Below are 22,384 nucleotides of genomic sequence, written 5' to 3'. Positions count from 1 at the left end.
AGGTTTGTGAATCCCTCATCCTAAGGATGGGGCTTCCTTGGTGGCTCAGACGGTAAAGTGTCTGCCTGTAATGCAGAAGCCCTGGGTTTGACCTCCAGGTCGGGAAGATCCCCTGGAGAAGGAAATGGCAAACCACTCCAGAACTCTTGCCTGGACAATTCCATGGATGGAGGAGCCTGGTCGGCTATAGTCCATGGGATCACAAAGAGTCGCACATGACTGCGCAACTTCACTTCTCATCCTAAAAATGTTTAAAACAAGACTAGGCCCCCTCCTTATGGAATGTTGTAGAGGGGCAGCAACAGTGTAGTGAAGAAGAGGCCCAGAGACCATCAAGGGTCTCTTCTAATCCTAATACACTAGACACTCTCACTCACGTTTTTTTCCCAATGAAAATTCTCATTATTTAATTAGGAGATTTAGTTAGAAAACAGTAGGATTTTGTTTTCTCCCTCTTGTGACTATAGAAAACAGTAGGGGTTTTTTTTTTTCCTCCTGTAATTATCTACATTCTATTATTTTTAAAAATTTTGTTCAAAATCATCAATATAGTAAAAAACAAACCAAAAAAAAAAAAAGGGTTTGAAACTTAGACCTGGGTTTAAATCCCAGTCTGCAAAACTTGGCAATTTACTTAAGTCTGCGTTTCCTCATTTTTAAAGCTGGACTGATCACTTATCTTGAAGTTTGTTTTAAAGATTACTAATGATACATTTATATGTATCCCTTAGCATGGAGAAGGCAATGGCAGCCCACTCCAGTACTCTTGCCTGGAAAATCCCATGGACGGAGAAGCCTGGTAGGCTGCCATCCATGAGGTCACTAAGAGTCAGACACGACTGAGCGACTTCACTTCACTTCACTTAGCATGGTACCTGGCATATAGTTAGCACTCAAAATCTAGCAACTGTTATGCAATGTAGACTCAGCACAACCAAAAATAAATAAATAATTTTTTTTTTAAATTAAAAAAAAACTGAGGTTCTCAGAACTATTTTCTGTTTTCACTTATGTACAATTCTATTCCAACTAAGGCCAATAATCTGGGGAAAAAATAGTTTTCAGAGTATGAGTTGGTTAATTAAAAAAGGTAAATTTCTAATGCAGATTTAAGGCTCAATGAAAATAAACAAAATCCAAAATAAACCTCAAAGATGTGAATGGTGCAACGTGAATAACATCTTATTGAGAGGAAAGTTTCTAAAACTTTGGAAAGAAAACTGAGAAAACTCTTACAGCAATATGCTTCCTTTTAGAGGGATACTTATTACACTCACTGGCAAAGGGCTCTGCTCCTTTCTATGGTTGTTACTTCCTGTTTCCGGCCATGTAGAACCAGAGCCGCTGTTTTGTGAAAAAGTTCAATTGAGCAGGCAGTCAGTTCTGCTAGGCTCCGGATTGCAAATGCATGGATATCCTGGATGGAAAACAAAACAAAGCATAACAAGTCTGAGCGCTTGGCTTTTTTTATACAAGAGGAAATGACACCACCTTGCTTCTCCCATACTGAAGTATTCAGTACCTTGAAAGCAACAAAGACTAGTACCTGCCCGTCAATAAACCTCCTCTTCTTCTAGAGTTGTTACATAATTTTATAACTGGGCTCACAGATGTAAAAAAGAGGCTCCCCTGAAGTGTGACCATGTGACCAAGTTTTAGCCAAACGATTAGAATAAAAAGTGTCAGATGTTAGCTTCTGGGAACCTTCTCATGACGCCACACACATGCACCCTTTGTCTCTTTTTCTTCACTCTTTCCATCCTGTAGTTTGGAACTAAGATGCTGGGATCTTGGATCACAAAGTAGAAATTATGGATAGCAGTACAACAAAAATAGAAATAGCTTAGGGCCTTCTCTTACGATACTCCCATCTTAAATTAAAAAAAAAAAAAGCCTTAGTTGTTTTCATTTTACCTCTATTGATTTGTTATTGATCTGTTCAATGTTTTCTGCTTCCAACTGTTTTTCTGCTTCCAAATGTTTTTCTCCTTCTTCCTTCTCTTTCAACGGTTTGGCCAGAGATGTCCTGATCCACTCATAGGCTGTATTTCTTGCCTAAATAAGAAAAAGATTACAGTCAGCCCTCTATATCCACAGGCTCCACATCTTCAGAGTTAATCAACCATGGACTGAAAATATTCAGAAAAAAAAAATCCAGAAAGTTCCAAAAAGCAAAACCCGAGTTTGCCAAAGGCTGGCAACTTCAACAGCATTTATATTGCTTTTACAACTATATACACACCATTTACACTGTATTAGGTATTATAAGTAATCAAGAGATGATTTAACTTATACTAGAGGATGTACATGGGTTATATGCAAATATTACACCATTTTGTATCGGGAAATTGAGCATCCCTGAATTTTGGTATCAAGAGGGGTCCCTGGAAGCAGGATACTTCTGAGGCTGTCAAGGGATAGCTGTATAGTCCATCAGCAATTTAATTTAGCTCACCAAGATTCCTGTGCCTCCATCAGAAACATTTTAGCACAATGGAAGTCAGCGTTCTTGTTCTCACCCAAACATACCATTGAACTTCTCAGTGCTGAACTCACCAGATCGCTATAAAACTCTTAACATCTATGACCACTCATTCCCTCTTGAATTCTCTAATCCTTTGGCTGTTTTTAAACTCAGGTGTAACTTACATAAAGTGCACAAATTTTCAGAGTATGACACATTACATGTGTACATATTTATGTTTATGTGACCCAGATCAAGATACAGAACATTCCCATCCCTCTAGAAAGTCCCCCATAGCCCTTCCTAGTCAATACTGCTCAAACCAAATAGCAGTCATGGCTCTCTACTTCTCTCACCCTACTCTCTTCTCTCTCCATCAGTCCTAACTCAGTAGTTTTAACTATTCCCTATCTGCTGCTGACTCCTGAATCCTTACCTCCAGCACTAACTTCTCCTGAAAACAACATATTCCAAATCCTTGCTTGACATACATATCAGGATATCCTATGGCATCTATATCATGTGTAACATGGACAAAATTTAATTAAATGTCATCTTTCTCTCCCTACCCCTAATTTTTTCATCCTCTCTTATTCCCTTGAGCTTTAGAAGAACCACCAGTCATCCAAGCCAAAATACCTGAGCCATCCTAAATTCTTCCTTTCCAAGCACCAACATGGTCTGATTTTAGCCTACGTATTTCTCCAATCTGCCTCTCCTCTTCCTGTTACCACCACAGGAGTCCAGATATACTTTATGGCAATAGCACTCTGGTCTCCCTGCTTCCAATTTGGCTCATCTTAAAATCCATCTTCCACAGTGGTACCAGTGATCTATCTAAGCCCATAGCTGATTTCTCCGCTTCTCTTCAATGGCTCCCCATCAACTAGATCATGCTCTTTGACATGATCTAAAAAGTGCCCATGATCTAGTCTACCTACCTCTCCAGCTTCTCTCACCACTTTCCACTTTATGAACTGATTAATAATGTCCAATAATGTGCCTGTTCTTTCATGTTATTTACTTATTCCAGAGTGTCTTTCCCATTTTTTCCCCTTAAATCAAGGCAATTCAATTTTCTTTCATTTCTCCATCCAAACACTGTCTGCTCCAAGTAACTTTCAAAGACAGCCCAGGAGATGGGCACCTCAACAACCCTTTTATGTATGCCTACAGTCCCCTAAATACCTTTTCAACTTGTTGTTGTTTGGTTGCTAGGTTGTGTCCGACTCTTGAAACCCATGGACTGTAGCCCACCAGGCTCCTAAGTCCATGGGATTTCCCAGGAAGAATACTGGAGTGAGTTGCCATTTCCTTCTCCAAGGGATCTTCCCAACCCAGTGACTGAACCCAGGTCTCCTTGCATTGGCAGGCAGATTCTTTACCACTGAGCCACCAAGGAAGCCCCAGCTTTCTAGTTTCTTGAGCTAATAAATATGCCTTTCTCTTAATCCAGTCTGACTTAAGTTTCTGTCACTTGCAACTAAGAGAGTCCAGGTTTCTAAGGAAATGTTTATTGTCATTACATGAGTTAACCCACTTGAGTGACTTTATATAGACAGAATGTGGTCAGAGCTGTAACTAAGCAATAGGAATCCAAAGAAGACCTTGAGAGTCATTCCAACTGAAAACTGAGAGAATTGCAGGCTTTATTACAGACATAGTATTAGGGCTGAGCCTTTAAGGATCAATAAGTGGTACTATAACCAAGGGTACACATGAATGAGCTAGAGTAAAATCTATGTACTCGACATTCACTTCAAGGTTCTTTCCCCTGTAATACAGGGACTCCCAAAAGTCCCTCAGGCATAATCTGGCTCTGATCTATAACCTTCCCACTACTTATGCATTAACCTTCAAAATTAATAAATAAATAAACACATTAACTATATAAAGGTTTGGAAGCAAGAAAACACAAGGTGTACTGAGAAAACTGTCAGATAACTGGTAAGACCAGATAATAGGGCACATTCATTCATTTGTTACAAATATGTAGCACATAGTGTCCTAGATGCTGGGAATATAGTGACTAACACAAACTACAGCCCTGATCTTTATTCTACTACCAAAGGACAATTAACAAGCAAACATGTAAATGCATGAAGAAAATAAAATGGAGTGCTAAAGAGTGTAGAGTGGGTGAGTAGAAAGCAGATTCCATTTGGGTGGGCAGGAAATCTCTGAGGAGCAATATTTGAGCTGAATTATGAAATGTAAGAGGTATTAGCCATATAAAATATTTAGACAATGAGAGACATAAGCAGAGGGAAACCAGATTGGTATATTCAAGGAACAGAACCAAGGTCAATATGGGAGAAGTGTGATAAAAGATGAGGTTGGGGAGGTAAAATTTATATAGAAGAGAATAGTGAAAGATGAGGCTGTTAAGAATTCTAACAGTTGACGAATAGTCTAAATATATGTGAAAGTCTTTACAATTTCTTTGAGGAGATAAAATGAGAGAAAAAACAGACACTGATTTATGTGAGATGGAAAAAAGAAAAATAAGAGATAAGGCCATATAAAACAGAAAGAAAACTGATACTATAAATTTAACATACTTAAGAATCATTTTAGTAGGCATAATATATACTTAAAATAACCTCTCTAGTAATAAATACATTAAGTGACGTTATTACAGTCTATTGTATCAACTCAGTGTAATTTATCATCCTTTTCAAAAAAATACCAACGGTAGCCACCCTCCACACCCAGATCAGTCTGGAACTAGTCTGAGATCTAGACTCATCAGTGCTTGTTGCTGTTGTCAGTTGCTCAGTTGTGTCCGACTCTTTGCAACCCCATGGACTATAGCCCATAAGCTGTCACTCTCCTGTCCACGGAATTCTCCAGGCAAGGGAACTGGAGTTTGCAGCCATTCCCTTCTCCAGGGGATCTTCCTGACCCACGGATCAAACCCAGGTCTCCTGCATTGCAGGCAGATTCCTTACTATCTGAGCCTCTAGGCTCATGCTTAGTCATGTCCAACTCTTTTCGACCCCATGGACTGTAGCCGGCCAGGCACCTCTGTCTGTGGGATTTTTCAGGCAAGAATACTGGAGTGGGTTGCCATTTCCTCCTCCAGTGGATCTTCCCGATCCAGTGATATAACCTGCAACTCCTGCACTGCAGGCAGATTATTTAACCACTGAGCCATTAGGGAAGACCTAAAAATTAAAAGGCACCTTTGAGCCTAGCTTCTGCAACAGCTTATTTATTTATTTTGCTTAAAAAAAGTGAGGCCTGAAGAAGGAATGGGATTTGCCCACATCACATGTGAGGGTCAGAATAAGAATCAGAATTGTGCTCTCAGATTTTTACTTCATTGCTTTTCCTCTGAATCATACAGACTCTCATATAAATTCCTGGAAATAATCAGGCCCTTATCCTTAACCATTGTATATCTTAAGTCTCAAAACCCAAAATATAAACAATATGAAAACTGCTTTCAGAGAATGACTAGGACTAATAACTTATTATTATAATCTCTTTGAGCAAAGAATCTATGTCTCTTTCATTACTTTTTCCCTAGCACCTAGCAAAATAAAGGTTTATTGTAAACATATATTTATTGAACATCTAAATGTATAACACACTGAGATAGCTTCTTCAGGACCATAAACAATGTATATTTACTATGGGCCAGGCACTTTTAAATGCTCTGTGTGTATTAACACATTAAATCTTTACAGGAACCCTACATTATCCCTGCCTCACAGACAGAGAAGCTGAGGCACAGAGAGATTGAGCAACTTGTTTAAGACTGCACAGAAAGTAAGATGGCAGAGGTGGGATCTAAAGAACAAAAAAGCATATCACAGATCCAGCCTTGAAGAAATTTAACTGTTAGAATGGGAGGTAAGATACACACATTTAAAAACAAATAAGAACCAATGATAATTTTATGAAGTACCTCTGAACAGTTAAAGTGAATAAAGTGCTACATGGAGTATACATATACTACGTATACTTTTATATAAGAAGGAGATAAAAAAATATATCTGTTATCTAAAAAAGAAACATAGGAAGAATATGCTGGAAAACAAGAAAGTTCAAAATATAAAAGGAGAGTGGAGAATGGAGTAGATAGGAATTGGGAGGGAGCGACACTTCTGTGTATATTTTTTTGAAGTTTTGACTTGAAAACATGTTAATCCTCTACATATTCAAAGATGAAATTAAATTAACCAGAGGAGACAGTAAATAAATCATAAATTTTTTTGTAGATTGGTTTTATAGTAGTATGGGCAAGCATACATTTCAAATGCATTACAGAATAGAGGAAAGTAGAAAGTGTGGTAATGTTACTGGGAGACAGAGTTCTTACTGTGAAAGAGACAAATGTAAAATGGGGAGAGGCAAGGAAGAATCCATAAAAATGGACTGAAACTGGGGTTATTGGTATGAACTCATGATCTCTAAAATAAGTATATGAGTATACACATTTACACACATACATACACTTATGCATATACACAGGGTGGTGCACATGTGTGTAGTTAAATACATTTCCTAGCTCTGCAGCTTCCCAGGTGGCACTACTGGTAAAGAACTTGCCTGCCAACTCAAGAGACATAAGACTCACAGGTTCGATCCCTGGGTTGGGAAGATCCCCTAGAGGAGAGCATGGCAATCCCTTCCAGTATTCTTGCCTGGAAAATCCCATGGATGAGGAGTCTGGTGAGCTATAGTCCATAGGGTCACAAAGAGCTAGATGCAACTGAAGCAACTTAACACATGCACACAGCTCTGCCAACAAACACACATACACACACAGCTCTGCCAACAAGCCTAGAAGCAAAGATATCCTAAGCAATGAGTACATCTAGCACCCAAGTTTTGGCTTCAAATAGCAAAAACGAACCATGGCTCCTTGAATTTCAGGTTGATTCTAGGGAGAAATATGGAAGGCACAAGATCTTATTATGCCCCCAAATAAGGAAGTACTCAAAGACTAATAGGGACACATCATACAGGAGTCAGCTTGAAGGACAATTTGAACACCAAAGTAATTAAGGACAGTAATGAATTACAAACCAATGGGGAAAAAAATAGAAACCCATGAGACCATACCAATAACAGATAATAAAGAGACAAAGGGAGAAGGGAAAGTTCTTAACTCTTCAGCAGAATGCTGACAGCCAACTGGTAAATGTGAAGCATGTACTGGGATTGAAACAAATCATCATTTGGCAATCCTCACAGTAAAGACTGGTGCATCAAGAATCATGAATAGTTGCTAAATCTAGAATGCTAAATTATGAGCAGCAGGGTATTTGTATGGTCTTAACAATGTCTCCCCACAGAAAGCTCATTAGCAGCACAGGAACAAAATCATAACCATACAGTAAGAAATCAGACAACACCCCACCAATAAGGGACAGATGGACATCATGTGCCTCTAGATATGTTGTACCCTGTGCAGGATACAACATTATTTATGAGCTCTTTCAGCTGAGAATGCATAACCTGACTTTAGTCATGAGAAAACATCAGATAACCCTCAAGTAAGGAATACTCTACTTCTATAAAGGGAGAAGGGGCTTGTATTTCTCAAAAATGTCAAAATCATAAAGGACAAAGAAAGGCTAAGGACTATTCCATATTAAAAGAGACTAAACAAACAAAAACAAAGCAAATACAGATTAAGAGAGACAGAGTATGTGACAAAAAAATACAATTTATGATCATGTTCTTGCTCCAACATTAGAGGAAAAAAATGAAGGACATTATCAGGTCATGACAAAACTGGAATGCAGACAACAGACTACATAAAGTATGGTATCAATGTTAAATTCATTGCAGTTGATAATTAGTGTGGTTATGGAAGGGAATATCCATATTCTTAAGAGACACATATTGAAATATTTAGGAGTACAGGGCTATCATACTTACAATTTACTCTAAAAAAAATAGTCCCAGGGACTTCCCTGGCAGCCCAGTGGTTAAGATTCCGTGCTTTCACTGTGGAGGGCATGGGTTTGATCCCTGGTTGTGGAACTAAAGATCCTGCGTTGCACATGACAGGGCCAGAAATAATCCCAATAATAGTTACAACATGTGTGTGCATGTGTGTATGAGGGAGGTAGAGAGAAAGGGATAGAAAAAGAGAACAGAAGTAAAATGTTATCAGGTACATCTGCATAAAAGGTATATGAATGGCTATTTGTACTATTCTTGCAACTTTTTTCTAAGCTGGATATTATTTCCAAAACAAAAACATTATGATCCAAGCTATAAAATGCTACAGACAAGATGAGGGAGAGGAGCTGCTGAGGCTAGGTGCTGAAAGCTTTCTTGGAGAATGCAGCATTTTCACTGGTAATGACAGAGCAATGCATAACTTCCCTCAAGCATCATATTTCTTACCCTGGGGTACGCAAGAGATGACTCTGATGTCTATTTAATGGCTGTCAGTTCTCCCTGGCCAGGAAGCAATGTGTACCTGCTGATTCTAAGACGTTTCTCGGGATTAGGAGAAGAGAGTGAAGAGGCAGCAGGCAGCCCAAGACCCAGAGAATAGTTCCCAAGAGCTGGCACACTGGCGTAAATGGTAGGCGGGTCCTACTCTGCTAACAGTCTCTCCCGACCCACTCTGAGCTCTGACCAAAGTCCTTCCGTGCTCCAGTTGTGTGAAGACAGCTCAGGCACCACCACCAAAGAGCAAGGTCCAGGCCAAGAACTCTCATTTCCACAAGCTAAATGGTCATTATCTGAGTTACTGGGTTCTGGGAAATGGCAACCTCTAGTTACCTAATTGCAGGGGTCATGCCATCATCTGTGAATCACTCAGAGCCCTGAGAACGTCAACAGAGAGTAAGACCTCAATAGAGAACTAGCCCATTGGTATCACAATGGCTGGTGAGCACAACCAACGGCCGGGGCCTAATTTAAGCTTTAGGACAAGCAAAGCAATCCATATGAAAACAGGTGAGGATGGCAGACGTGTAGGGGCATTGGAGGTGGGAGGCGCAGTGTGAGTTTAGCACACTAACCTGTGAAACCAAAAAGCGGATACAAGGTATGGATCTCAGAATGTACCCTTGGTGTTGGTGACATCCTTGCCAGGAATTTACAACCTTACATTCTTTATCCACTAAACATATGTATGTAAAAAACTGAAAAAACTGAAACCCACCAAGAGGAAAAACTTACCCTGGCAAGTTTCTCTGGTTTGGAGGAGACATGCAGCTGGGAAAATAGCTCTGTTATCTCTTTGGTAAAGTCTTCATCCCCTAGAAAAACAAGTCCGATGTAAAACACTGTACAAAGAATGGAGTGGATCATTGCAGGGGAAGAAAAGAGAAATACTAGCAGCAGCAGTAGTACTAACAGCAGAAGCGAATTATACGAGCAAGGTGCTTTAGTGGTTACAAAATCCTTTTTAATGTATATTTTATTATGAATTCTTTTAATGGGCTTGTTAAAAAAAAAAAAAGGCATCATTATCCCATTTTAGAGATGAAGAAAATAGGGCCTGAAGAGGTTAATTTACATCCCCCAAATCTCATAACAAATTAGGAGTCAAACCTTGCCCTTCCCACCCCCAATCCACAGCCTGTGCTCTTTGTATTCCATCCTATAAGCATGAATGGAGAACTGATGAAGGCAGAGTACTAACCGAGTACTACACATGTGCTTCCCAAGAAACTAAATTTAAGTTGGAACATAAAAGATGAGTACAAGTTAGCCAGGAGAATGGCTTCAGGCAGAGAAAACAAGTACAAAGATCCAGAAAGCAAGGCAAGAAGTTCCATACGTTGGGATTGTCCTGATGGAAGAAGGAGAAGAGGGATAGAATGAAGCTAGGCAAGTAAGCAGGATTCAGGTATTAAAGGATGTTATAAACCATGGTGAAGAATTCAGAACTTTCCACAAAGAGAGTGAGGAGCTGCTGAATGATTTTAAACAGACAGGTAAATCCAATTAAAATTTTAGAAAGATCACTTTAGCTTTCTGGTAGGAATGGAATCCAAGAGAAACATGAAGGAAAGCAGGAAGGCTGAGGCAATAATCCAGGATCCAGATAAGAATAATGGTAGATAATAAGAAAGGAAGAGGAAAAAGGATTCCAAGATGTTGGAAGGATGGTGAGGAAGCTATTGGAATAAGCTTGATGAACAATGATGTGAAACATGGAATACTTAATACCTGAGAAACATGCAAGCAAATAGGTGAGTCAAGATCAAAAACAATCAACACATCCAAACAAATGACAGGAAATTCTCTGTTTCTCTCTATTCATCTAAATACTAGCCAATCTCCTCTTTGAAGCAGAGCCCAAGTGTTTTCTGCACCAAAGACTACAGAGAGAACTCTTGTATACAGAAATCTCCTAGCACTTAAAATCTATGTGAGTATCTCTCAGTCACTAGTTCATGGTTACCAAAGCAAATTATTACAGCTTCATACCTGCTTTCTCCCCAAAATCCTTAGGGGGAAGAAAATCTGCCTTGATTCTTCTCTATCTGCTAGTCTTTTGTCCTCCCTTGGGATTCAAGGCAGACCATTCAAATCGTTTAGTGATCCCAGACATAACACAATTTGGGAAAAACTGACCCCACTCAATGATACAACTGTGACCTTTGTAACTTGTTTAAACAACTCCTAATCATAGCCTACTAAAAATCTGACTCTTAGCAGGGAATTTTGTTTTCCCAGCAAAGCTCTAAATTATTTGGGATCAAGGGATGAATGTGCATTCAAGTGGGATGCAAGCATCTCAAAGAGTAAGTGTAGGAGGGAAAAAAAATGACTTTTACTTATAGCCATTTATCTCACTCTTTAAGAAGTTATTTTCTAGGATACACTTAAAATGTAAATTAACATATTATTATGGGGACATGTTTATAATTTATACACATTCAAATATATATATATATATATATATATAAACACACACACACATATTAGGGTTTAAGTGCTCAAAAAACTTTTACTGCTGAAGGTTAATCAAAAAATGTCTGTATTTGTAATATGTACAGACCTGGTATTAGGCTTAGTGAAATAAGTGAAACAGAGAAAGATAAAAACTACGTTATCACTTATATGTGGAATCTAAAAAACAAAACAAATAAGTATTTTTTGAAAAGATAAAATACAGGGGGGAAATGGAGATCTTTGTCATGTACTCCCCATTAATTTGAGCATAAAAAGCAGTTGTTGTATTAGAACAAAAGTATACAAAGACAAAAGGAAGACCGGGTTGGTGCTTTGGGGGGGGGAGGGCTCAGAAGATAGGCTGGCACCACAAGCAGGAAGTCTCCTACAAAAATGAAGGGATCAGGTACATAAGATAGAAGGGTAAAGGCTAAGGATGCTGACAGAAACTGAAGATGATCAATATCACCAGAATCAGGCTCTGTGGTTTTCTCTCCTCTATCCTACCATACTTTTTTTTTTAAACTTCATTGAGATATAATTAAATACCAAGGTCAGTGTTGCATTCTCAACCAGAATCACTAGGGAGGTCTGTTGGAAAGGGTGGCATGCAGCACTCCAATGCTGTCTTTGAAGAATCCTGATCTCTGGCAAACAGGTAGGTAATAAAAATCTCATAGACACAAATCCATCTGTTTAGAAATTCCCTAGAGTCCTCTGAATGGTATTGAAAATCAGGATTTCTGATTACTATACAAAGTGAGATGTTGACTAAATTAAACAAATACTGTTAATGGTATTATGTATAAATAACCTAAATTAAGTTCATAAAATAACCAGGAATTGGTTAGGAATAATGGAGCAACTCGGAGAAGGCAATGGCACCCCACTCCAGTACTCTTGCCTGGAAAATCCCATGGGCGGAGGAGCCTGGTAGGCTGCAGTCCACGGGGTCGCTAGGAGTCGGACACGACTGAGCGACTTCACTTTCACTTTTCACTTTCATGCATTGGAGAAGGAAATGGCAACCCACTCCAGTGCGCTTGCCTGGAGAATCCCAGGGACGGGGGAGCCTGGTGGGCTGCCGTCCCTGGGGTCGCACAGAGTCGGACATGACTGAAGTGACTTAGCAGCAATGGAGCAACTTAAGCAAATCAAAAATCAATTTATAGGTGTCCTGCTAAGTGAGACTTTGAAAATGAACATCTTTATTTATTTACTCCTGCCATTCTAATAACGAAAATAATAGCCACCATTTGTTGAGGTCGCACAGAGTCAGACACGACTAAAGTGACTTAGCAGCAATGGAGCAACTTAAGCAAATCAAAAATCAATTTATAGGTGTCCTGCTGAGTGAGACTTTGAAAATGAACATCTTTATTTATTTACTTCTGCCATTCTAATAACGAAAATAATAGCCACCATTTGTTGAGTGTTTACTATGAGCCACACATTAAACATAACATTTCATTTAGTCCTTATAACAAACTGAGAAGGATTAGCCACCTCTACTTATAGTTGAAGAAACAGAAGCTCAGGGTTACAAGCTCAAGTCACAAGGCTTAATAAATGGCAGATCTTGATTGAGAACCCAGGTCTAACTCCAAAATCCATCCTTTTATCTACCATGCTTACTGTCTTCTCAGTATGTCAAGACAGCTTTAAAAATTCATATTCAAGGACCATTTCGTACCAGGACTCTTTAACACAGAGTAAGATACTATATAAATATTATCTATTTAGCAAGATATTATATAACCAGACAAATGCTTTAAGAAGATGTGGTACATACAGGGCTCTGGGATAACCTAGAGGAGTGGGATGGGGTGGGAGGCAGGAGGGAGACAGGAGGGGACATATGTATACCTATGGCTGATTCATGTTGATGTATGGCAGAAACCAACACAACATTGTAAAGCAATTATCCTCCAATTAAAAATAAATAAAATATATTCCACATCACCCATTAAAATTACCACAGACCAGAATAGATCCCTGCCCAATATTCATTAATTAATACCCCATCAGGTAGGAGGCCATGGAAGAAAAAAAATCTATGCTATCAGCTTACATTGAGACAGGGCATATTGTGCCTTGCCCCAACCCTTTAACACTCCCCATCTGCTGGTTAAAAAATCTAATGGCAAAAGTTAGAGATTTGTAAAAGTCTTGAGATCAATCAATGCTATTATTCTTTGCCATTCTGTAGTGCCAAACCCCCATATCTTACTGTCCTATATTTCTAAAATAGTGACTTGTTTTCTGTGATAGATCTCTGTAGTGCATTCTTCAGTATCTCTGTACATTCTGGTGACCAATATCTTTTTGCCTTCATCACTTGGAATGAATAATATATAGGGACTCTAATGCCACAGGGCTATGCTGAAAGCCCCACTTATTTTCCCAGATATTAAAAGCTGACCTTGATGATCTAGATTTTCCTCACAAGTCAGTTCTAATACAATACACAGACCATTTACTGCCATGTTCAAGTTCTTTGATAAATAGCCAACAAGATACCCTGTACTTACTTCAGAAGCTAGTTTCAAAGGTATATAAAGTGTCCAAGGAAAAATTATAATTTTGCAAGACTGGTATAAAATATTTAGGACATATGATGGTTATATATGTACTGACATCTACATACGTACTGCACATAAACACACTACATCTTTCCCACTCAAATGCTGGATTTCCATATTACCTTTCTTCTCTTCCTCCTCTTCCTCACAGAGCTCTGCCAGGGAAAATGCTTCTTTGAGTTGCTCCAGTTCAAGTTTCAGAGTCTCTAACTCTTCTCCACTTAGAGAATTAAGAATAGACTTCACCTGAATTGATATAAGATAATAAGCATGAAAAAGAAAAACACTCTCAAATGCAGAAGAGGTTATAGACCATAGTAAAATGAAAATTATGAATTCACAAGCTCTTAAGAACCTTAACACAAGAGGAAAGATAGGGAGAATTTGTGCTTCCAAAAACAATATAAACCACTACAGCCATACCACCCTGAATGTACTTCATCTAGTCAAAAACAATATACACCAGAAATGTATAGAAATTAGTGCTTAACTCAGCTTAAAAATTAGGAGAAAATGAAACAGTCTTGAATCAATTAAAAGCTAACAGGTAACTAAATCCAAATCAGCATCTTAAGCCAAAGAAACTTGGAAAAAAGAACAAGATGAAGGACAAATAATAGATGTACTATTGAGACATCTTTGTTAATCTGTCCATTTGTCTTTAAAAATTTAGAGAAACAACACTTGACTCATTCTTTTCTAGCAATTAATGCAAATATTAATTTGTTTGTTTTGGCATAGTATTTTCAGAGTGTCTCATGCCTCTACCTGACATACATTTCATTTTCCAACTGCACAAAGGCAAAGAGACTATGCAGTGTGCTTTTGCTGAAAGACTACCCCAGATGAAATTTTTGGTTTGGAATTACCTTTATTTCACTTTCTCGAGAGAGCATCTCCAGAGCTTCTAGATGTGAAAGGCCTTGAAATTCATCAAAGAGTAGCCCATAATGAGTTTTCTTGTCTGTTTCCATGGTAACCTCATTGGAAGTCCATAGTTCTTCTTTCTCCTTTGCCTCTCGTAAAACCTGAAAGAGAGGTGGAGGCATTATACTGCAATACATAACAAAAGCTTAAGGATGAGTTTTGAAAGTCGAGGGAAGCAAAACTGAGATGAATAACACTGCTCTTTCATTATGGAACTGTGATTCAAATCAGATAGGCTCAGGAGCTGCAGGGAAAATATGATCACATAATTTGCTCCTACACAGGGTAAATAACACCCTAGGAACCAAGTGTTTTTCTGAACATGGTTTTTACTATTAATCTAATAAACAACCCTAAAAGGGCTTGGCATCTTATACTACATTGAGAAGACATTCTGAGGGAAGGAAAGAGGAGGAAAAAAAAAGAACTGCGCATTTTTCTAAGCATTAGAGCTGTGCATCCCCTCACCAAAAAAAAAAAAAAAACCTTAATTAAAAAAAATTTCACTAAAAAGTCCTCAAAAGGAAATACTAACAAGGTTCCAAGTTAACACAGGCAAAAATACACATCAAAATAGAAACAGAAAGTAAACAGATAAATGCAAATAGTACCTGAGACAGCGTAGAAGTCCGGTTCATCAGACCCTTGGTTCTTTTAAATCCAGGATCCCCCTCTGCTATTACATCCATTGTCTTTTTTCCAATGAATTCTAAGGCATCCAAACCCCCACTGATAACACTCTTTCCCTAGGAAACACATGTAACCTCGTCACAATAATGTTGAAGAAAGACACCTGCATGTTTTGATCATGTAAAATAGTGGATAACAATACCAACTGGCAAGAAAGTGGGGCAACTAAAACAATCATACTGTACTTATGGGAATGTAAAGCAGTATACCCACTTTGGAAAACTATGAGTATGTCTGAATATATGAATATCCTATGACCTAGCAACTGTACCCATGGTTAAAAACTCAAAAAATTGTGTAGAGGTTCATCAAAACACACACAAGAATGTTCACAGGAGTACTATTATAAAAGCTAAAAACTGAAAACTACCTCAACACTTACCAACTCTGGAATGAGTGTTACACAGTCACTCAATGAAGCACAACAAAGAAAATGGAATATACCACACAGCTATACCATGAATAAATTATACAAACATAATACTGAATGAAAGAAACCAGATACAATAGAGTACATTCTTTATGATTCTTTATACAGCAAGCAAAATTAATGTATGTTGGTAGAAGACAGAATTGTAGCTACCTTAGAAGGCAAGAGAGGGAGGCATAGAAGACAGGGAGACAGCACAGGGAGACATCTGATATACCACCATGCTGTTTCTCAATCTGAGTATGAGCACATTGTGAAAATTAAAACCAAACACTTATGATTTCATTTTTCTGAATATAGATTATACTAAGTAAAAAGTTAAAATAAAAAGTACTAGCTATTGTCATGCAGGAGATATTAAGCTTCCTATATAATCCTTTCAAAAATGTTTCTAATCATCTATGCCTTTATAAGTACTCATCATAAACATCTCATTTTCCCTTCATCTAAAAGATGTAATTATGAGAAAAATATTTTTGTAAAGCAGAGAGGTTTTTCTAGGATCAACAAACTAAGAATTCTTAGTCCATAAAATATTATGTACATTACCTCTCCATTACTCATCTCCTCCTCCCTCTTTTACTTCTAAGTTTTGCAAGTAGCTCTCACTCTACACTTAAGATCAAAGTGAATGATCTTCGGCAATTTGAACTACCATAAGAGTAATCAGTCCCCGTGACTTTTAAGGAAAAAGAAAGAGAGAGAGACAAAACCCATTATAACCATGGAAGGAAGCAGGCCACCTTGGCAATTTTTACTCACTGTGCTCTGAACAGCAGTAGAGATGGTCGAGAATACCCCAAACGGCCCACTCATTGGAGAGGAGTTTCCATTCTCTTTGGCACTTGTCTCTCCTATAGTAGGGAAGGGATGTGTAAATATGGACAGTCCGTAAATAGGTTTGCTTTATTAGCATCTATATGAGTTTTTTAAAATCAGATCTTACTTCCAACATACAAGGCCTTAGCATTTCTCAAGCATTTTAAACCATTTGCTTATTTAAAATATAAGTTAAGGCAACTTTTTTTCATTTTCATTTCAAAACAAAATCCAGTCTTTTGAACAACCTACTGATTATATATAAGAGACAACATGATTTTCTGCACAAGGTAAAACCACAGGGTCAGAAAACAGGTCAGTGGTCACTGAGAGTGAAGAACTGGTGGAGGGGAATGACTACAAAGGGGCATGGGGGGTGTGGTGTAAAAATATTCTTGTGTCCTGTATAGACAGATATAGGAAATATTCTATATCTGAATAGCCACAATGGACTATGATTACACAGTGTAAAGAGGACTTAATGCTTATCAAAATACATAAAACTATAAACAGTTGGTCCTCTGTTCTGTGATGTCAAACCTGTGGATACTCATTTTATATAAAGGACTTGAGCATCTGAGGATTTTGGTATCTACTGGAGGGCTCCTGGAACCAATCCCCATGGACATTACAGGATGACTATACCTAAAGAGAGCAAACTTTATGTAAATTATTAACTCAATAAATCTGATTTTTTTTTTTCAAATCCAGACTATTTTAAACTTTATCCTAGAAAATTATCCTTCTTCATAAGATTCAGACATGCATTAGGGAGATTTTTTTTTAATCTGTACTATTAACACTAAAATCTATTATAGAAGATCAACAAATAAATCTACTGTAGGGAGGACTTTTGCTTCCAACTATGATGGATTATCTGATGTCAGACTTGCCCTTCTACCACAACATCTAGAAAAGTAGACAAAATATGAAGAACAATTATCTCCAGATACTAGACAACAGACTATACTGGACTATGGTTCAGGAGAGAAAAGAAAAAAATGAAGAGAATTCTGATTGGTTTGCTTTCCAGACCACAGCACAAGGAAGGGAAACCCAAGCAGAGCATGGTAGTCTTACTAAGTGGAAGAAACAGGCAAGAAAGCTGAAGCACCTGGAATTTGCAGGTCAGAGTACAAGTACACCTCATTTTATTGCACTTTACTGCACTCTTCAGATAATGCTTTTTTTTTTTTTTTTTAGCAAACTGAAGGTTTGTGTAACCCTCCATTGTCAGATAATGGTTAGTATTTTTCATTAATGAAGTATTTTTTAATTAAGGTATATACACTTTTTTTAAGAGATAATGCTACTGCACACTTAATAGGTTATAACATAGTATAAATTTTTACATGTGCTTGAAAACTAAAAAAAAAAAACTTGTGAGACTCACTTTATTACAATATTCACTTTATTGAAGTGGCCTGAAACTGAACCCACAATATCTTCAGACTTGACTTTTTTTTTTTTTTTTTAGGAAAATAATATCAGGGCTTTAATCCTCTTAAATAAAATGTAACATTTAAAATATACCAAGCACGCAGTCCTCAGGTTTCTCTAGGAAAGTCCGTCTTACTAGGGGAATCACCTTTAGGTCACTGGTCACTAGCTGGGTGTGGATTTCAACATTTCCAAAGGCGAACGAAACAGGACAACGGTGACTGACTCTGTCACCCTCAGTAACGGGCAAAGTAGAGAGGCGTGGTCGTTCTTGGCAGGCAGGCAGGCAGTTACTGATTATAAAGGAGCTCAAATCACGTTTGTCACCAAGGGCGTCATAAACCTCCCTCAGCAGTCCCCTCCACTGCCCGAGTGAAAGCCAAGCGTCCCAGGAGCTCACAGGCCACAGTGAGACACACGGGACGCAGAGCAGCCGGCACAGCCAGCCAGCAGACGGGATTCCTGAAGGCCTTCCTGAAGAGGAGGGAGCTACAGAGGTAAAGATTTCCAGCTATCTACACAGGCATGCCATTGAGTCTTGGGCTGAATACTAAGCTATTCTTATATTGGAAGACTCCATGATACTGGGCAAAGAATGACCATGAAGCTGTAAACTAAACAATGCCCAAAGCTCATGCTAGGCTGAGAGATACTTGACTTCCAAACAATCAAGTAGACAGACCTAGTTAAACACCTAGAAATTAGATAGAAACCTCAGAAGGATCAGAGGCTTAGTAGCTAAGCTAAACTAGCACTTATAAAGGCTACCCTAGATTCACCCTAAAGCAGCTTAAAATGAAGTCTTAAAAAGATCAACCTAATCTACAAATGGGCTTCCCTGGTAGCTCAGCTGGTAATGAATTGGCCTGCAATGCAGAAAACCCCGGTTCGATTCCTGGGTCGGGAAGATTCCCTGAGGAAGGGATAGGCTACCCACGCCAGTATTCTTGGGCTTCTCCAGTGGCTCAGACGGTAAATAATCCACCTGCAATGTGGGAGACCTGGGTTCGATCTCTGGGTTGGGAAGATCCCCTGTAAGAAGACATGGCAACCCAATCCAGTATTCTTGCCTGGAGAACCCCATGGACAGAGAAGCCTGGCAGACTGCAGTCCAGGGGGTCATAAAGAGTTGGACATGACTGAGCAACTAAGCATGCACACAAGCTACAAATATCTTCACTGCCCTCCAAACAAAACTCACTCCCTTTAAAAGACAACAAAATCCACTCAACTATGTAACATTTTTAATTTCGAGAATCAAAGAAATGAAAAATGTGATCCATAACCAAGAAAAAATACTAGTCAACAAAAATAGATTCAAATGTCAGAGATGACAGTATTAGCAGACAGGGACACTAAAATAAATACATCGGAAGGTGAGAAATGGAAAATTCAAAGAAAAAAGAAACAAATGGAATTTCTAGAGTTGAAAATATAATGAAAGTAAAACTGAACATCATTCAGTCGTGTCTTATTCTTCGCGACCCCATGGACTGTAACCTGCCAGACTCCTCTGTCCATGAAATTCTTCAGGCCAGAATACTGGAGTGGGTAGCTGTTCCCTTCTCCAGGGGAGCTTCCCAACCCAGGGATGGAACCCAGGTCCTTTTAAAAGTCATTGAGTAGACTTAATAGCATTAGACACAGCAAAAGATTAGCAAAGCCACAACAAAAACTATGCAAACTGAAGGACAGGAAAAAAAGGCTTAAAAAAATGAACCAACTTTAGTGACAGTGCAACAACACCAAAACTAATACATTAAAATATTTTTTCAAGCCACAATAGATTCACATACAGCTAACTCTTATTAGACTCTTACTCAATTGTGCCAAGCAAAAAGGTAGGCAATTTTTACATTCTATATTCATGGTTTTATTTAATGTTTATAACAGTCCTCTGCAATATAAAATATCATCCCAATGCATAAATAATGAAAAACAGACACCTAAGTGGTTAAAGGACATACATCTCTGTCAGTCAAAGATTTCAAGTCTCCTTTCTCATCAGTCCCATGACACTCTGAACATCACACTTCATAAACATCTACTGAAGAAATGAGCTGAACTATTCCATTTCAATCTATAATTCTAGGCTGTAACATTTCCACATACTGACCTGTTACATACTGGACTTCCGTTGAAATTTCACTAGGACTAGGGATTCCAAGGGAAGTCTCTGCCTTCTCAATGACATTTGAAATACCTTGTCCTGATGAGAAAAATGATAACATTTTCATATTTGAATATTATTTGCAATTAGCCACCAAAACTTAAGAAACAAACCAAAATTCAAACCCACAGATTTTAAAATTCATTACAACTACAAGACTTTACTTTGACCTTATATAACTGATTTTGGGGAGTTTATCCTTATCTCCTCCCCCCAAAAATTGATTATCACTAAATAATAGTTTTATATTTATAATTCTTAAATGTCAACCTTCTAATGAAAATTATAAATTTTAGTGGCAATATAAATCAGCCCATCATTCTAATGCATCCTCAAACTATAAAGCCTCTGCATAATCATGGAAGAATGATTAACAAAGTCATTTTTAACACAGATCTGTAGCAAAATATGCACAAAAATTAACAAAATGACTGATGACCTTACCTACTGTGGCTACTGTAGCTGAGGCTGAGGACAGCAAGGACTTGCCCCAACTGCCCCAATAGCCCCATCCGGACTGGGGTACATCTTTGGAAACAGTCTCCTATTTTTCCCAGTAGCCAGAAAAACCAAAGAAAAATGAAAAAATTAGAGGGAAGTCAGAGTGCATACACAAGGTAGCTAATTATTGGCCAAAAGTATGGCTGAACAAACACATACTGTGTGGCTCAAGAAATGTACTGACTGGCAGATGTATGTTAACTGCATGTAAGCATTTATAGAACTGAGAAAATTTAGTGTTTTATGGTTTTAAAAGGAAGTAAATAAGTATAATTCCAAGTTTGTATTGATTCCATGTTCCTTTTAGCTCCAATATTTTTTAATTTCAGTGTTTTAATAGATACTCTACTTTGCCTGCAGCCTGTGATGCCTGAACAGGGAAAACTTCTGTCTCAAGGTCACTAGAAGGTTTGGACTCTGGTCTTTTCCGAGTAGAAGCTGCGGGTTCTGATTTACTCTCCGAGTTGGCACTCTGGTCAACTGACTCAAAATTCTTGACTGGCTCAAAGTTCTCATCTTCACGGATGGGAGTTGCTTCAGTTATCACTGCAGTCTCAAGATCATCTTTATTTGACATGATTAGATCATTGCCTGGTAAAATAAAAGCCCCCCGACCCCAAAAAATTAATTATAGGCTTTTTTTACTTGTTTAAACTTTTTGAGATTATCACTAAGTCACATGCAGGTGTAAGAAATAATAGAGCTCTTAATATACTCTTCACCCAATTTTCCCCAAGGTAACAGTTTGTGTAACTATAGCATTTCATAACCAGGATACCGATACATACCATCCCCTGATCTAACTCAAAATTTCACCCGCTTTACACTCATTCGTGCAAGCATAATTACTTCTATGTAATTTTATCACATGCAGATTCATGTAATCATCACCAGTCAGGATACAGAATAATTCGATTACAATGATCCCTTGTGTTTTAGCTATCTTTAGCCACTCCCACCCACCTCCTAACCCACAGCAATCACTGACACTCTCCATCTCTCTATTTTTGTCATTTCAAGATGTTACATAAATGCAGTCATACAGCATGTAACCTTTTGAGACTGAGTTTTTTTACTCAGCAAAAGTCCCTCAAGATCCATGCAAGTCGCTGCGTTAGTAGTTTCTCCCTCTTCATTGCTGAGCAGTGCTCCTTGGTATGGGTGCATCTCAGTTGTTTCACCACTCACCTGTTGAAGGATGCCCGGGCTGTTTCCAGTTTAGGCCTATTACAACTAAAATGCCTATAAACATTTATATACAGGCTTTTATGGGAATATAAGCTTTCATTTCCCTGGAATAAATGACCGGTGCATGCTTAATTTTGTAAGAAGCTGTGTGAAAGTGAAGTCGCTCAAGTCGTGTCCGACTCTGCGACCCCATGGACTGTAGCCTGCCAGGCGCCGCAGTCCATGGGATTCTCCAGGCAAGAATACTGGAGTGGGCTGCCATCTCCTTCTACAGGGGATCTTCCCAACCCAGG

The 22,384-nt window shown here is 38.4% G+C and overlaps 1 protein-coding gene across 3 annotated transcripts in view; it reads right to left on the bottom strand.

Annotated features, from left to right (window-relative positions):
* The window catches only part of FAM114A2 (family with sequence similarity 114 member A2), a 35,296-nt gene that overhangs the window by 8,898 nt on the left and 4,014 nt on the right, over nucleotides 1-22,384 (bottom strand). For all 3 annotated transcript variants that reach the window (XM_025292369.2, XM_025292367.2, XM_044947429.1), the window contains exons 2-11: nucleotides 21,253-21,494; nucleotides 20,847-20,946; nucleotides 20,349-20,441; nucleotides 16,736-16,827; nucleotides 15,465-15,599; nucleotides 14,796-14,954; nucleotides 14,049-14,172; nucleotides 9,620-9,699; nucleotides 1,915-2,055; nucleotides 1,278-1,417 (exon numbers count right to left, since the gene is read on the bottom strand). In XM_025292369.2, coding sequence (XP_025148154.1) covers nucleotides 1,278-1,417; nucleotides 1,915-2,055; nucleotides 9,620-9,699; nucleotides 14,049-14,172; nucleotides 14,796-14,954; nucleotides 15,465-15,599; nucleotides 16,736-16,827; nucleotides 20,349-20,441; nucleotides 20,847-20,946; nucleotides 21,253-21,480 — 1,292 coding nt within the window. In that variant the 5' untranslated portion in view covers nucleotides 21,481-21,494. The remainder of the gene's footprint in view (nucleotides 1-1,277; nucleotides 1,418-1,914; nucleotides 2,056-9,619; nucleotides 9,700-14,048; nucleotides 14,173-14,795; nucleotides 14,955-15,464; nucleotides 15,600-16,735; nucleotides 16,828-20,348; nucleotides 20,442-20,846; nucleotides 20,947-21,252; nucleotides 21,495-22,384) is intronic.

This window comes from Bubalus bubalis, chromosome 9 (assembly GCF_019923935.1).
Source record: "Bubalus bubalis isolate 160015118507 breed Murrah chromosome 9, NDDB_SH_1, whole genome shotgun sequence".
NCBI lineage: Eukaryota > Metazoa > Chordata > Mammalia > Artiodactyla > Bovidae > Bubalus > Bubalus bubalis.
This window is presented reverse-complemented; position numbering and strand designations above follow the sequence as displayed.